The following is a 15,678-nucleotide window of genomic DNA, read 5'->3' as shown; positions in this document are numbered from 1 at the left end:
TCGAAAATTGTAATGAACGACATCACACTGTCAAGTTGAATTCGATTAATTGCTCAGCCCTACCACAAACCCATTTCAACCCCAGTTTATGGTTGTGTGGGTGCCTCAACGCAGCAGGGATGAGCAAATTCTTCATATTGCTCTACTTATTAAATCACTTCAAAGTATCCCCAAATGGATTTGATGACTCATGGATGGCACAAATACAAAATTCAGCAATGCTGGCTTTTTAGTGGGTTAGGTTGCTTGCCATTAAGGTTAATATTTCACGGTGATCGCATGTAACGGTAAAAGGCCCCCGGGGGCAAGAAAATGCACAATGCACAGATCCAAACTTTAATGAGGAAAAGCATTTTCCAACGTTAAAGCTGTACTTAAGAGGGGAAAGAAAAAGCCAGATAACAACAGCAAGCCTTTAGTATCCATCAATGTGATGGAAAAAGAAGGTGCAATGTCTTTTAGTCGTGCTAATAGGGTGTTAATGCCTGCTCATAAATCAGTCAAACACCGCGCACCTTGAGAGTGGGGAAAGGTGGAGACAACGCCATATTACTCATTAAAAAAGGCTTCAAGTATGCATTTTCCACACATCGCATGATGTGAGAGATTCCGGATGAAGCTGGAGCAAACAGCTTTCGGAGTGCACTTTCCTTATAAAACGACGTGGGTGACATCGGCATCCTGAGAAAGAGAAGTGAACTTCCTTCACGAGCAAGTTCATACTTGAACATTGAGATATATTCCTTTTGGGGGAAATTCTTATTATGCACAGATGTGAGAGCTGTTATGTTATAACATCGCCTTCCTTGAGGCAGATTGACTAATCAGGCGGCATGCAATTCTGTGTGATGTCAACCAAGCATTGGACTGTGATTTATAAAGTGAAATGATATACTGAAAGCAAACACTAAATAGAGACACAAAATTCCGAAAATGGAAGCAATAAGCAGTTTTTAATATTGCTTTTATTAACATTCGCTACCATTGACGGATATAGACGTCAAAAAAGTATATTTATTTTACCTGGGCTGGCAGTGAATTAAAATTGTATCACATTTAATCAGATCAGAAAATGGACAGTAGAAAAAATAAAATGAATTTGTGAAATGCTTTCCTTGTTGCAGGTCAGCCGCAATGTGTTCACCGATTGCGCAGCTGCTTTTCAGCAGAGTAGAAAATTAACGCCCACTGATGGCCAAATGCTGCTCAAAGCTGGCTGTGCTTTTTGAAGTTTGTCACATCTACCAGCCGCTTTGGCAGGATTACTATTTGGATCTTTTATTTCACAGCCAGTAGTAATTTTTTTCCCCCCTCTATTTCACAACCGTTATATTTTAATATAAAATGTTAGCACAACAAATCACAATCGAGAGAGAGCAGTCTGTCGGCTGGCGCGGTGAGAAAACAGTCATGGCTGTCGTAACGCTGACTCACGTGGACAAGTATACAAGTGATACAATGATGTTCAGCCATTAAAGATTGGAATCCTCGGTTTTGATCCAACCTGCGAGAGAAGTGTGAAAGCAATGTTTTAGAATTAAACTGCATCATCATCGAGTTTTGAATATGTTACCCCAAATCTAATGTTTATTTTTGTCCTCATTGTGAACTGAAGTGAACTGTCTCATAATGCTAACTAAAAGTATGCAAATGTGGATACAAATCTCTGCTTAATTACGATGCATCATGGGTGTGGGAAGAATGCATGTCAGATGTCCGTGTGCGTGCTTCTTGTAGTACCGGCTTCAGAAAAAATGTGAGCCGTGATTGGTCGTTACCTTCACCCTGAGCAATTGTGATGTAATTTTCAGTGCAGAGAAGTGACAAAATGGCCGTCTTCTGAGATGGCTGAAAATGCGAGGATTTTGCTGCTTAACTCATATTCCACAAACATAAAATTAATCAGAATGCCTTGTTTAGATTAGAGGTGCATTGAACATATTGCAAATATTTTTCGGGGGGGTGACTTCCCCTTTAGTTGATTTTTTGGGAAAAATTTGAACTGTCCTGACTTATGCGCCACGGTGCTTCTCGGTTGACTGAATTTGCCCTTTAACGTGCAACCTGCTTCAAAAGGTAACACTTCAATTTGATGGAGACGTAAGTAGGACAACGTAGGAATTTGAGATTCCAGAGGTTTCGGCGAGGCATCAGAGCCTCTTTGTCAGACTGGAATGTGCCGTGCGTGCCTCGTCCTCAGTTGGTTCCACCGTAGACCACCCTGGGCAAAGTTAACATGCAGACACCGCAAATTGCTTGCAGATTTTTCACACATAGCAAGGTGCGGGTTTTCTCAACTCCGATGAGTACAAGCCATTCAGGATGTTAATGCCTAACTTGCTTGCCGCAGCAACAAAGAGTGTGGCTTGTTCTGGCCTACTTTTTTTCTCCCTAATTTAAAATGTAATCATGTGATGACTAACCAGAGTAGTAGTAGCGGTAAAGCCGGCTCCAAATACGTAGAACTTGACCAACAGAAAACCAGTAACTACTTCAATCTGTTTCCCTGGAAAAATTTAAGAGTTTGTGGATATGTGCCGTTACGTATACCCGATTGAAGCTCTGCGCATCTCAACTTCATCCTGGTCTCCTCTGCGACTTTCGCCAATTCTTTACTGGCTTTCAGTCAGCTCGGCTCGGGTTAAGAGGGTGTGGTGTCATGCTCTTTCCAGGGTCAGGGACACTCAGTTGGGCAGGAGGGGACAGCAGAGCCACACCAGCACGGAGCTGCACTAATGAAGGGTCAGGCATCTGGTGGGCCCGCTGGTCATGCAGGAGTGTTTTAATTGGTCCAATGAGAGGCAGCACGGTCAGATGACACAGGAAGAGACCAAGGAGGGCGAAGAGGCCTGATGTGAGGCGTTGTGGGCTGGCAATCTTTTTTTTTCTGATTTATACTGTCTTGCAGTTGCCTGATTAAATAAAATAAAAGATATGGATTAGAGTGAACATTGCTGAAAATTGTTCAGAAAATTCTGTATTGGTTACATTTTTAGGAGGAAAATGTTAATGTTAGAATAAAAAATATATATATCTGAAATAAACAACAAGAAAAAGGAATCACTTTTTGAATTTATTAATTTAGGCCGGTTTTATTACTTGGTTCACTATTTAAAAAAAACATTAAATGATTGCATGCTCTTAAGAGTTTTTTTAAAGTAAATTAAAGGAAATGTCTTATCATAAATTAAATGCATGCAGACATTTTTTTAGTGTCGTCTTAAATATTTCCCTCGTTATGTATTGAATCAAATCTAATCCATTTCTAAATGGCTGTGAAATTACCCCAAATCCTGACATATTTATACAATCATATTTCCCTTTAAAATATAAATTTTGAACAATGAAAAATAATGTGTGACATATTCGAACTATGTAATTAAACAAAAAGGTGACACAAGCCCAGTTTGACCGAGTCAAATTCCCACTTAGACTTTTTTTTTCCTCCAGAGTGAAAAGAGTTAATCCCAAATTGGCACCCGTGTCTCGGTCACGCGTGCACAGAATTAAACAAAACAAAACAAAAAAAGGAGGAGAAAGAACCTCGCCTTTAATAATCTTCGCGGCCGCTTTGAATCCAGCAAATACGCGAATATTATTTTTTTCGGATGCATGCGAGGAAATGCGTGCTTGACGTGAATTACAGCGCAGCAATGATATTTTAGAAGCGCGGCGGTTTTTAGAAAGGTTGGCTCTCGGCGAGTCGCAACAAATGCAGCACGGTGAGCAAGCATTCACTCGCTGTGACATCCCAAACAGCAGATGAAGGCGCGATTCATTTTTATGACGCGCACATTCGACACATTTTGCACGTCGTACTCACTGACAAAAGCTTTTATGGAGTTGCACAAATGTTCGCTTGGAAAAAAAAAAATCGATTGTGTGCTATTAAAAAAAAAGCGTGTATTATATGCTGCGGACTATTTGGCCTCACGCCCGCAGGTGCAATCACTACAAATTGATTATACGACTTTTTTTTAGGGCACGAACGTGACGCAAACTTGGAAGTCCATCATAAAATAATTAGTCGTGTTATTTTAGTAAAAAAAACTAATCATAGTGAAAAAATGACTGTTTCTAATTTAAGGTAAATCTAAATTAATTCTGTAGTCCAATTGCGTTTAATCTAATTTAATTCCCAGGTGAAGAGATTAACCTAAAATCACCTTCCTTGTTGTTTGCATATTGGCTCCAGGACGGTATTGTGGATCTTCCCATTCAAGTAAGTAGGCCCGTATGTAAAGCAGACACGCTGATCTACCGCTCACCCACGGAGGGTTGAACTTTTGTCGCTTTTACTCCCACGAGATTTGGCACTTGACGATTTGTACTTACTTGGTGTTTTCAGGCAAGTAGTATGACTAAGGAGAATGACTGCAAGCCCCTTGAAGTCCCAATTTTTGTGACATTTGAATGGTGGTGTATTTGCATTTTGGCAGGGTCCCCCAGAAAGCCGTCATTTAATTTGAAAGGCAGACTACAGAAATCACATTCAAGTGCCGATTTATCTCATGTCGTTGAGTTTCTGGATTTTTGTGCCGGCAACCCAAAAAAACGCGAGACGAAAATATCAATTTGACGATGAGGCCACCTTCGCGCCACACACATTTAGACAGAAACAAGCACAATGAGACTTGTGAGTCCCTTTATTGGCTTCTATTGTTGCTTTATCTAATTTGGCATCAGTCAGCTGAGACTGAAGCCGAGCGAGGATGAATGTGGAGGTGTGAGGAGTGAGAGTCAGTCAGTTCTCCGCCAGGCCTGTGTTGCCTTTGTGGCCCTGTGATGAAGCGAAAATCGAGTGTTCTGCTGTTTGGAATTGGAAGACACGAGGTTTTATTCGCGGAACAATTGGTTGCTTTGTGCGTGTGCGTGTCTATAAGTTCCTGTGTTTGCTTAATGCTCATTTATATTGATTAAATTAGAATTTCAAGCTTGATGCAAGCCACAGCATGTGACCAATTTTTTTTTTTTCGGGGGGGTTGCTTTTTTTTACAAGTGTCAGCAGAGGAAATCAAGAAACCATTTGTAACATCAGATGTTTTATCCATAATTATTGACTCCAGCAGTCTGTTGACCGCTTCTTTTTTCTTTGCAGTGGACAGACAGCATGCCAGCTCTTGATGACGCCTATATGCTGTTTTTCTCATGTATGATCGGGATTAAACCATAATTTTGTAGCTGTCTGCAGTGCAGGTGCAACCATGAATGACTTGCCTGGCGATGAGGCAACATGGCAGCCGGCGCCGCTCGCAGACTGGTTTCCCAAAATTGTCATGGGAGTTTCGAAGGATGTGTGTAATTTTCGGATTCATAGGCGGCACATCACACTCTGCTGAGCATTTATCTTGTGTGGAAACAGCTGAGGCAATTTCATTTTTTCCCTCCCTTGTTGCCTTTCTCTCGGAAATCTGTAAGCGTATCTGCATTTTAGCGTGTCCCCCCGACTGTATCGGTGCCTGGAAATCATCTCGCCATTCATGCGTATTCGCCTGGTGTGTGCACAGTCAGAGCCTGGGCTGGCTTGGTTTGTTTCCCCCCTCTTTGTTTGCTGTGGTAAACCCACGAGCAGCTGCGGGTGGTGCTGGTCTGGAGGGATTCTGAAGCTGTGCGTCAGTCTCTGTGCCATCCTCTGCCAAGGTGGCATTATGCAAGCAGAGCGCCGGGCAAGGGGTGTGTGTGAGGGGGGTTAGGGGGGGGGGGGGGTGATGGCAGCCATACTAAAGATGGAGGCAGGCTAAGGGCTGCGGGGGATTGGTGCAGGGGAAGACTTACACCCCTGAACTTTGTCTCTGTGTCAGAGTGGAACTTGTCGATTTGGCAAATTGCGCGACGTCGGACAAGGCTGCACACTCTCTGGCAGCCGCCCCCTCCACCTGCCCCCCCCCCCCCCCCACCCCCTCTGCTCTCTCCATCTCATTGCCACCCTCCCACCACCACGCTCTCCCTCTGTCTCTCTTCCCTCCCTTTCAGCTCTTGAAGCTAACGCATTGGCTGAGCTACAGGCGTCGTGTTGCCAAATAGGTGGGCCTTACTCGAGCTGGCAAAGGCTCAAGCAATGGTTGGGGAAAGAGCGCGGCGAGGACGAGAGACAGCGAGCGGGAAAACAGAAAGAGAAAGAGAGAGAGTTGGAGAGAAAAGGGGAAAAAAGAAGCGGCACTCGGCTTTGCCAGCGGTCGTATGCGCTCGTCCAACATTGATTCGACTCTCCTTTTTTTCCCCCCCATTCTGTGCTGTGCTCTCCCTGCCCCCCTCCCGCCTCTCTGTGTGTGTATGTGTGTGTGAGTCTTGCACCGGGCCCTGGGATCAGAACAGACACCACTTCCAATTACTCCTTGCCAAGGATTTTTTTTCAAGGTTTTTTTTTTTTTTTTTTTTTGTGGGGGAGATGCACAAGGGATCGTTGAATTTTTAAGTGCATCATCTCTGTTGTTCTCTTTTTTTGTCTTTTTTTAACCCCACAGTGCAATACGGTTAAAAATTCAATTTTTGCTGGACAATCTTTTTCTTTTTTTCTTCATTTTCTGCATTTGACTATTGACCTGCTGGCCTATTGCAGTGAAACCTGAACTTTTTCGCTCCTGATTTTTTTTTTTGTTTAAAAAAAAAAAAAAAATCGAACCAACTGTTTTTCTCAAGCAGTTTATTCTGCTAATTATTTTTGACATTCCATCATTTTTTTTCCTCTTGCCATTATTTCTCCACTCTTTGCCAAACCAGCACTTGCTTTACATTGGGGAGCGCGGGAGGGAAAAAAAAAAAAAACTGTTCCCGGAGAATTTTTTTTTCACTTTAAACGCTGTGCCAAATTTATGATGAGAGTGCAAAATGGTAACTACCAGGCCGTCTGTCTTCTTCTAGCTATGTGGTGTTCTGTGACGATTTCTGTCTGCTTTCAGTTTGTTGTGGAAATGTGAGTCTGCTTGGAGCTCTTTTGCATGATAGCAGAGACAGGAAATGGTATGGCTGATCTTTTAGCAGCACATTTCAACAGTGGTCTTGTGGCGGCAAAACTTGGCGATGGTGAGCGACCGGTGTGTGGCAACCCTGGCACGGGAACGCTATGGCGAGATCTGGGCTTTGTTGCCCAGAGATATGTAGTGAAGGTATTACGGTTCAGCAGAATAACTTGTCTTTTACTGCCGAAACTGGCGAGTGTGCTCCGGCTCACATTTTCCAGATTTTGAAGTGATTTTGTATTTGGATCATTATTGTTATTTGTGTAAAATGAGACCTTTTTTTTTTTTTCAATTTAAATTGTTAATTTTTATTCAATAATTTGAGAGTATTTGATTTTGAATTGAATACTATTCAGTCATTTTTTTAATATGCATTTAAGTTTAATGCACGCTTCATTTAAATTTTGGCTGTTTTCATTTTGGTTTATCTTAGCATGCTTGGTTCTAAAATTGGGGGGGGGGATGAGCATCTTAAAAACACAGTCTTCTCTCTGTTTCACCAGGATGAATTTCATCCCTTCATTGAGGCCCTCCTCCCCCATGTCCGTGCCTTCTCGTACACCTGGTTCAACCTGCAGGCCCGTAAACGCAAGTACTTCAAGAAGCATGAAAAGCGAATGACCAAGGATGAGGAGCGTGCGGTGAAGGACGAGCTGCTGGGAGAGAAGCCCGAGATCAAGCAGAAGTGGGCCTCGCGCCTGCTCGCCAAGCTACGCAAGGACATCCGGCCCGAGTTCCGCGAGGACTTTGTGCTCACCATCACGGGGAAGAAGCCGCCCTGCTGTGTGCTGTCCAATCCCGACCAGAAAGGAAAGATCCGCCGCATCGACTGCCTCCGTCAGGCCGACAAGGTGTGGAGGCTGGACCTGGTGATGGTCATCCTGTTCAAGGGCAGCCCGCTGGAGAGCACCGACGGGGAGCGGCTGGTCAAGTCGCCCCAGTGCTCCAACCACGGCCTGTGTGTCCAGCCGCACCACATTGGAGTGACGGTCAAAGAGCTGGACCTCTACCTGGCCTACTTCGTCCACACACCAGGTATGTGCTACCGCCATACTAAACACATTTATTTTTTCATATACAAAGTCCCAAACTCTTCATAACGTGACCGTAGCATCATACCAGAAATTCTGTTATTGCGTAATCTTAAACACGTTTCTGAGATCGATATGCGTTTCTGGTTTGAAGAGAGTCTGTGAATTTAACAGCGAGGATTAAAACCCGTGTTTACCGAGGGACGTGTTTGCATCGGTACATTTGTTCAAGTATTTGCGCGCAAATTTGTCTAAATCCAAATGTGCACGTTTCCCGGCACCATCTGTAAACATAAGCATCTGCAGACCTGTTTATCTGCGTGTGCATGCGTGCGCCCGTGTGTGTGCGTGAATTTGTGTGCCCGCGCGCAGCAGTATGTCATGTGTCTATAATCCATGCGAATGTTATTATGAGATTGGTGTGTATCAATAGCAGTGGGGTGTGCGTGGCTTTCGTTTTTTATTTGTGTGTGTGTGTGTGGCGGGTTAGAGAACGCCGTGACAGCTGGCCTGATCCCAGGTAGTTTAAGAGGCAGGGAGAGTCCGCCTGTCTGCATCGTCGGCCTGAATGAATTCAGCTCAGCTTTCTTTCCCCTAACAGCCTGCACGCGCATGTACACGCCGACCCACACACGTGCACACACACACACACACACACACACACGCACACACATCCCTGCAGCACACCTCTCCTTTAGAGCCCCAAACCAGACTTCATCATTGATCATTTCATTATGCTCATGCAACCAAGTTGAGGCTTGATTTTTGTTCATGAGGTTTCTGTTTTGCTTCTTTGGTGTTCAACTAACTAATATTCCACAAATTCTCCTGTGAGAAAATTAATTGATGCTATGAAAGTCAATATATTTACTTGTACATTTTGCAGCTGAGATAATGTTACAAATATACAAATAAATACCTGATCCAAATTTTAACTGAATTGCCTTTCAAAATAGCAATTTGTGAAAATTTAATGATTGCCTCTATTTTTGAGCCCAGAGAGATTAAAAAAAAATTTAAAAAAGATTATTGATAGATGAATAAAAAGTAATATCTGCCTCATAAAAATGTCTTGATCGATGATAATTTTTACTTAACACGCTCCTCAAACCAAATCAAATCTACAAATGGAAATATTGGAAATAAATAGAATAATATTTTGCCCCCCCCCCCCAAAAAAAACAATCTAAATAACGCATAACAGCAAATGCGAATGGACAACTTTGCACATATCATGTCTCATATTTAAAATGTGTGCAATATTTGCATGCATGCACACACACTCCTCCTTTTTTATTATTATCCCAGTTTCATTTACCACAGACTGGCCTCCATTTATTGGGCCTTAATTCTCCTACTTGGCAGGGAGGTGCAGCCTTCCTCTGTGACAGAGAACCCCATGCCAGGCTCTTTTCAGCCCAGTGTGTAACACTGCTTGAGTTTGCCGGGCCTCCGTGAGCGCCTCTTCCTGTTCCACAATGCGCCGTGGCGAACCACGGCTCAGATTAGCTCCCAGCGCAGCCTGGTGCCCCTCCGAGTAAAGCCTTTATTTACCTAGTGCCAGATTCCGGCAGCCAGTCAGAAGCCGCTTGCATGCGCTGGAGTCGACTTCATCTTTTGCTGTGCGCTCGTGCTTACGTCAAATGTGTTTTGCCACATCTAGAAGCATTGCTGGATACGTAGCTTAATTTTACAATTTATTTTTATTTCTAAGAACAATTTTGCCCTGCCCTTGTTTGAGCCAGCCACAGCATGCGGTCTTCCTTTCCTGACCTTCTTTTCCACAAGCCCTGGCTCTGTTGCACCTTGCACCAACAACGAGAGTGGAAAGTGACTCAAATGATAAACATCCACTCTCTTTTTTTTTTTTTTTCTTTTGTGCCGTTTAGTTTGGGGGTTAACTGGAGTTTAAAGAAGACAAACAAGAGCGTCCATTTTAACCTTTCGGTGTGGCAGTTTTACACTTTTATTCTTAGCCCCTCGTTCCAGGGTGTCCGTGTCTTTACGGAAGCTATCAGTTGCCAGGCTTGAGGATTGGACTGCATCCGTCCCACCCCCCCCCCCCCCCCCCCCCCAGCCCATGCAGAAAGTGTTTCGGCACTCTTGTCCCACTGATGTCACTGTCGCCAGCTGCAGGGGAGGCTCTGCTTTCAAGTGGAATGATTGACAGGACAGCAGATCCTCCCTCAGTTTAACCCCTCGTCTGTGGCGGCTTCTCTGCTGGACACTATGTGAATCTGTTTTTTTTTTTTTTTTTTTTTTTTTGCGCAAATTTCAAGACATGCTAGGATATTACACATTAAAGTAGCTTCAGCAAATCCAAACAGCATTTGGATTGACACTTCTGTGCTGCAGCTGTAACCTTACACGAGCGAAGGGGGCTTTTTCTCTTCCTCTTATGATGAATACATATATTGTCAGGCACTAATGATTTATTTTCTCCTTATTTATTTTGCATCTGAAGACGATAAAAAAAAATCATCCTGAAATGTGTGTGAAGTGTAGCGCATGAGGAGTGGGCGGGGGGGTGCTGAGTTTTCTCTTTGTACACGTTTCTGGAAACCAACGTTTGGCTCAGCATTCGGGCTCCGCTTTGGCCCCGCTTCCACCCAGAGGCTCCGATCGGGTCATGTTCTTCGAGCGAAGTGTTCCGTATTTGTCATTCTTACTCATCCACGGAGTTCCAGCATTAGTCATGTTTAGAGTCGGAGCGTTCTCATATGACTTTCATTACTTTACGCTGTTATGATAAAAAGATGTCGCCGAGAGTGAGGTCTGCTTACATCAAGGAGGTGCCGTCTTTACAGCTCCAAACCCGCAGAGAGTGTGTGCTTGTGTGTGCATGTTGACCACATCCCCACATGCAGCTATTGTGCTTCTACGAGGTGTTCATTTCCCCCATTAATGTGTCAGCGCGTATTCTCTCAACATTACAAATGCAACAGAGGTTATTCTTTAACACATACCTCAGCTTGAATGGTCAAACATATCTTTTGATCCTGACCTGAACCCCAAAAGTAAATATGTTCATCTGATACATAAGAGGAGAAAATACAGGTCATGTTTCTGGTCGGGTATATTGAATATTTGTTAAAAAAAAAAAAAAGGGGTCTGTGATCACGGGGAGATGAAGAGTTGTTGCCGCCGTCGGAGCCAACATTCAGCCTGATGTGAAAAACACTGCTGGTCAGACACGTTTCATGGAAACTTTCTTTTGCTGGTGTCATTTTGAGTAATGGGACCAATAGAGACTTTGGCAAGCTCCTCAAATGGCGGGAGAGTGACCGTGACACTGTTTTAGAAGAACCATAGCGCAGGGCCCCCCAAACTTGGCCCTTTTTCAGAGCAGCGTGCGTGTGTGTGTGTGTGTGTCTGCATTGTAGAGGGAGGATGAGAGAATAAACAGTAGAAGTAATCAATGGTAAACATTACAGCATTATAATAGAGCCTTCAAATAAATTCTGGGGCAAAAAAATGAGCCTCATTTCATGTACGCACGATTGCACGGTCCGAACATCTGACCGGCTTTTCCACAATTCTTCCAACATTCCATTTCAAAATACTGTCGATCATACTGTTGAACAGCTCGACATACTGCTGGCAGCCCAAGCAGATTCACATGTAATTATCCAGTTTAGTGAATAAAAGAAGACACGATACACATAATGCTGTGTATGTGATTAAATTAAATTAAATTTAGAAACAAAGGTCAAGTTTTAGTTTTACAAAATAGAAAAAGCTGCTGTAGCAGAAAGTGATTATTGGATTACCTTTATTTCCTAATTTCACTGTACAGTAGTTTCTAATTGTTTGTATAATTAAGGTTAATGAACAAAAGCTATGCTTTGCACATCTTATGCTGTTAAGAAGCGCCAATCTGCATTCTTTTTTTTTCTACTCAATTACCAAATGGTATTTGTGTTTAACAGCAATCATTTTATGACATTAATAAGCATGGTGAACGCATTTAATAAAATAGCTTGGGTAACTGTTGTTTATATTCCAGCAGTTACATTTTATTTGGGATTTTTAAATAATAACGGCGGCAAAATGTTTGCTTTGTTGTCCCCGCGTGTGAATTTGCATGACTAGTCCTCTCCCTCTCTGTCCAAGCGCCAGGCCTGAAATCTGTCTGTCCGGTCAAAACATACGCACACCCGCTTAGGAGGGGCAGCAAACGGGCCGAGAGGGGAGACGAGATGAGGACGGACGGTAGAAAGCGGAGTTAAGCGTCTTTTCTGGGCTGTTTCCCAGCAGCTCTTTTCTAATCAGGCTCCCTCTCTCCTTGTTCTCCCGGTCCGGCGGAGCAGAGCGTGACGAGACAGCCCAGTATTTTGGAATGGGGCTCTGCATCCAGAAAACTGCACTGTAGAATTAAATAGTGCAGAGCCCACCGCTCGTCTAATTTTCATTGATTTATTTATTTTTTAAATTTAAGAAAATTCAAGAAAAAAAATAAAAGGTACATAAAGGCCAAATAATATACAGACCAAATGTAATCATTCAAATCAACAGACTTCAAAAATAGTATTTCTTCATTTCTCCATTTTAACGGCAATAAATGTCCGTCATTGGATTTAGGACGATGCAGGGCGCAGATATGAGGTAAGAAGAAAAGCTTGGAATAAAGCTGATGCAGAATGCCACGCTGAAAACAAAGGGAGAGGGAGGGCAGATATTCAGGCTAGTGGCGCTGCTTGGCAGCATTTGGCAGCCAAAGCTGCTGCTCCGTTTAGAAGATGCCAGCTTTTCAAACCGACACACACACTCTGCCAACTTCTCTCCTTCTGATCCTTTCTTTCACTCTCTCTCTCTTGCTTGCCTTCTCTCTCATTTCATCACTTCTCCCTGCCCTTGCCTTGTTTACGTTTCACACCTTTTTCCTTTCTGTGCGTCCCCCGTGCCCCTCACCAGCTCTCCTATGGACATTGGGTGAAATATTTTATTCCATTTTTGTGTGACTTTAATTTTAAAGAAAAAAATAAACGTGCCGTTCTCCTTTGCTTTCTTTTTTTGGGGGGTTTTATCCAAGCCCGGTGCAGTGGTGCTACTATATGCCGTCTTAAACAAAATGGAGGTTCAAGCATTGATTCACATCAGCCAGAGGCAAGAAAAACATTCAGAAGTGGAAAGACAATAGCATGCAAATGATGAATTTGTATAATTAATTGTATATTTCCATACACACACACACACAAACACACATATTTTATATATATATATATATATATATATATATATCCTAATGAAACCACATTTCATGAGTTAATGAAAGAAGTATATTTTTTTATGTGGCAAAAAAGCATGCTAATTTGTGTGATATATGTGTGTGTATATGTATAGCTTTGACAAATAGGTTTGTTTAGTTCCTCCAATTTCTTTTGTTTTATAAATGATTCCTAGTGTTAATAGGTCAGGTGCCTGATTGACTTCATAGAATCGAGAATTGGGCTTCATTATTGTAGTGCCAATCATTTTTTGGCCGGAGACTTTGGATCCATGCACAATGTGAAAAAGGTGCCCGTGAGTGATGGGCCAAAGCGCTAAATGCATGGTTTGGGGGAGGATGGAATTACTCAATAATGATCAGAAAATTAGAGCCATTATTAAGGGAGAGTAAACAGGCCTCTCTAAGTGTGAAAGGGCCCCATTCAGCTGGACCAGGAGCAGGACTCCTTTCTTCTTTTCATGGATCCACCCAAGGCCTCGAGAGCCCAGCTTTTGTTTGCTGAAATAACAGAGTGAATATATGGGGTAGCATGGGTGGGGGTTCTCTTCCCAGTGTGAATCACCGTATGGAATAAAGCCTCCGAGACTGTAAAGTATACCCCATACATAAAAGTCCTTGTTGGAGTTATCCATTCACAAAGCACCGTGTGGCTGCCCTTGTAAAAGTTGTAATCAGACTTGCCTACTTGTGTTTTGTGATGCATTTAATGAGTCCAGAAGAAATTCCGAGAGCACGTCCCGCTCAGTTCTACATGCAAATAGTCGATGGTGGGCGGAAACCAGGCGCTAATGGTTCAACTTCTGTTTGTCAGTGCGAATGTTCAAATTAATGGCATGAGAAATAAAGGCGCTGCGTTTCATCGCAGCTGAACAACAAATGTGTCAGTTGGTGACAAAGAAACTGCTAAAGGATCTCAACTCTGAGAGTTGTTGGACAGTGTACTGTAAGTTTCTTTTGAGCAGTAATGTCACAGTGCCCCACTTTTTTTAGTACGCTCGATCGGTGCAGTAAATCAATAACTTTGTATTTATGATGGGTGACTCATTTGTCCCACCCTTTGCCGTTTATTTCTTCAACCTATTTCTGACTTATGTATTTCTGTGACGATAATTAAGTCCAGGCAGCAGCTTTTGGCTCTTGATCAAAAACCCCAAAAATAAATTAATAATGAATAAAAAAAAAAGAAATACCCTGACAGATTCACTCACTTCGTTCTGTTTCATCAGATTTGCCAGCTCCATTTCACAGTCGGAAATTTTTGGAGGGCAGCGTACTTATTATACCGTCAACTGTCAGCGCACGGCTCTCGTCGAGGATTTCTTACCCGATGGAAATCTTATTGGCAGGTTCTTTGCATACATAAAACATAGAAGACGATATCCCTCCATCTAAACAATATGGAGCACCTTAGAAGGGAAGCCGTTGATGAATATTTTTGTTTGTCAGAGTGACACTATGCATTTATATGCTAATTTTGCAATGAGCTATAGAAGACCTACTGTTGCAGGAAATATATGCAAGCTAGCCAATAATCAGAGCTACAATGGTCACCGGAGCTATTTTTTGCACAGTGTACTTTTTCTTTTTTTCCTTTTTGATCTTGCTTTCCAGGATTGTCAGCTATTGGCCTGATTGAAGTGTTTCCTTGGCATGGTGGCGTACAGTGTGAGCACTGAGCTCCAAACAGCAACACAGATCATTTTCACTCTATAGAGGGCTTGCCCAAAAGATCACATAGGCTCCCTTATGCAATTGGATGAAAGCACATGGATTTGTTCGGTCTAGCTGTTGCATAAATATTGCTGTCACTATTAGGCCATTTGAAGAATTATTTTTCAATGCAAATAAAGATGACATATAAGCATTGTATTCCTATACAAACATTTACAATGATGCCCCTGTAAAAATCAAGCAGTAATTTTGAGAGGAGAATTATTTATTCAATGTACTGTATTCACCAGGCTAAACTACGTACTCTGGGGGGGGAATTTACTCTCAATCAAATGGTGTTCATGTGCAAGTTAAGTCAAATCGTATTGAATTTATTTATAGAGTCGTTCCTCCAAAAGAAAAAAAGGGAGCTTCACATGCCCACAGTTGACAAATATTAATGACATCCCCTGATCTTAACACCACAGGAGGGTAAGGAAAACTCCAAAAACCCCATCTGGGGACCAACGAGAAACCTTGAGAAGGGACAACAGATGGGAGGGTGCATCCAACCAGGATGATCAGGCTGCAATGGATGCCGAGTGGGCAACATCTAAGACGATATGCTGCGATTCAATGTCAGTTAGACGAGTGGACGAGTCCTTTTGTTAAGATGTAGCACTGCAGGAAGACACCTTCAGAGAAGTGGGTTCTCGCCTCAAAACTGGCCCCAGTCGGTCCACCTCAGATCTTGTACCGATCATTTGGTGGAGAATCTGTTCAGCAACTTTCAAATGGGTCATCATCA

The 15,678-nt window shown here is 42.8% G+C and overlaps 1 protein-coding gene and 1 long non-coding RNA gene across 18 annotated transcripts in view; one reads left to right on the top strand and one right to left on the bottom strand.

Moving 5' to 3' along the window:
* nfixb (nuclear factor I/Xb) overlaps positions 1–15,678 on the top strand; it is a 120,998-nt gene that overhangs the window by 32,825 nt on the left and 72,495 nt on the right. For 14 of the 16 annotated variants that reach the window (XM_088316704.1, XM_088316709.1, XM_088316699.1 and 11 more), the window contains one exon: positions 7,463–7,994. In XM_088316704.1, the coding sequence (XP_088172830.1) occupies positions 7,463–7,994 (532 nt within the window). Of the gene's footprint in view, positions 1–6,453; positions 6,832–6,938; positions 7,107–7,462; positions 7,995–15,678 lie in introns of those variants that run through there. The other 2 variants (XM_088316703.1, XM_088316693.1) reach the window with 2 other exon arrangements.
* LOC148322735 (uncharacterized) lies at positions 1,079–4,227 on the bottom strand. 2 transcript variants are annotated; one of them, XR_015846626.1, is made up of 3 exons: positions 4,167–4,227; positions 2,551–2,912; positions 1,079–1,504 (listed from the first exon to the last, which is right to left on the bottom strand). It is a non-coding gene; the product is annotated as an uncharacterized LOC148322735 (long non-coding RNA). The 2 variants fall into 2 exon arrangements; XR_015846627.1 differs by lacking the exon at positions 4,167–4,227 and adding an exon at positions 3,824–3,929.

The sequence above is a fragment of the Idiotropiscis lumnitzeri genome, chromosome 15, assembly GCF_059441095.1.
Source record: "Idiotropiscis lumnitzeri isolate Australia: NSW breed Sydney's pygmy pipehorse chromosome 15, RoL_Ilum_1.0, whole genome shotgun sequence".
Lineage (NCBI taxonomy): Eukaryota > Metazoa > Chordata > Actinopteri > Syngnathiformes > Syngnathidae > Idiotropiscis > Idiotropiscis lumnitzeri.
Note: the sequence above shows the minus strand (reverse complement) of the source record. Positions and strands in the feature narration are given on the sequence as shown.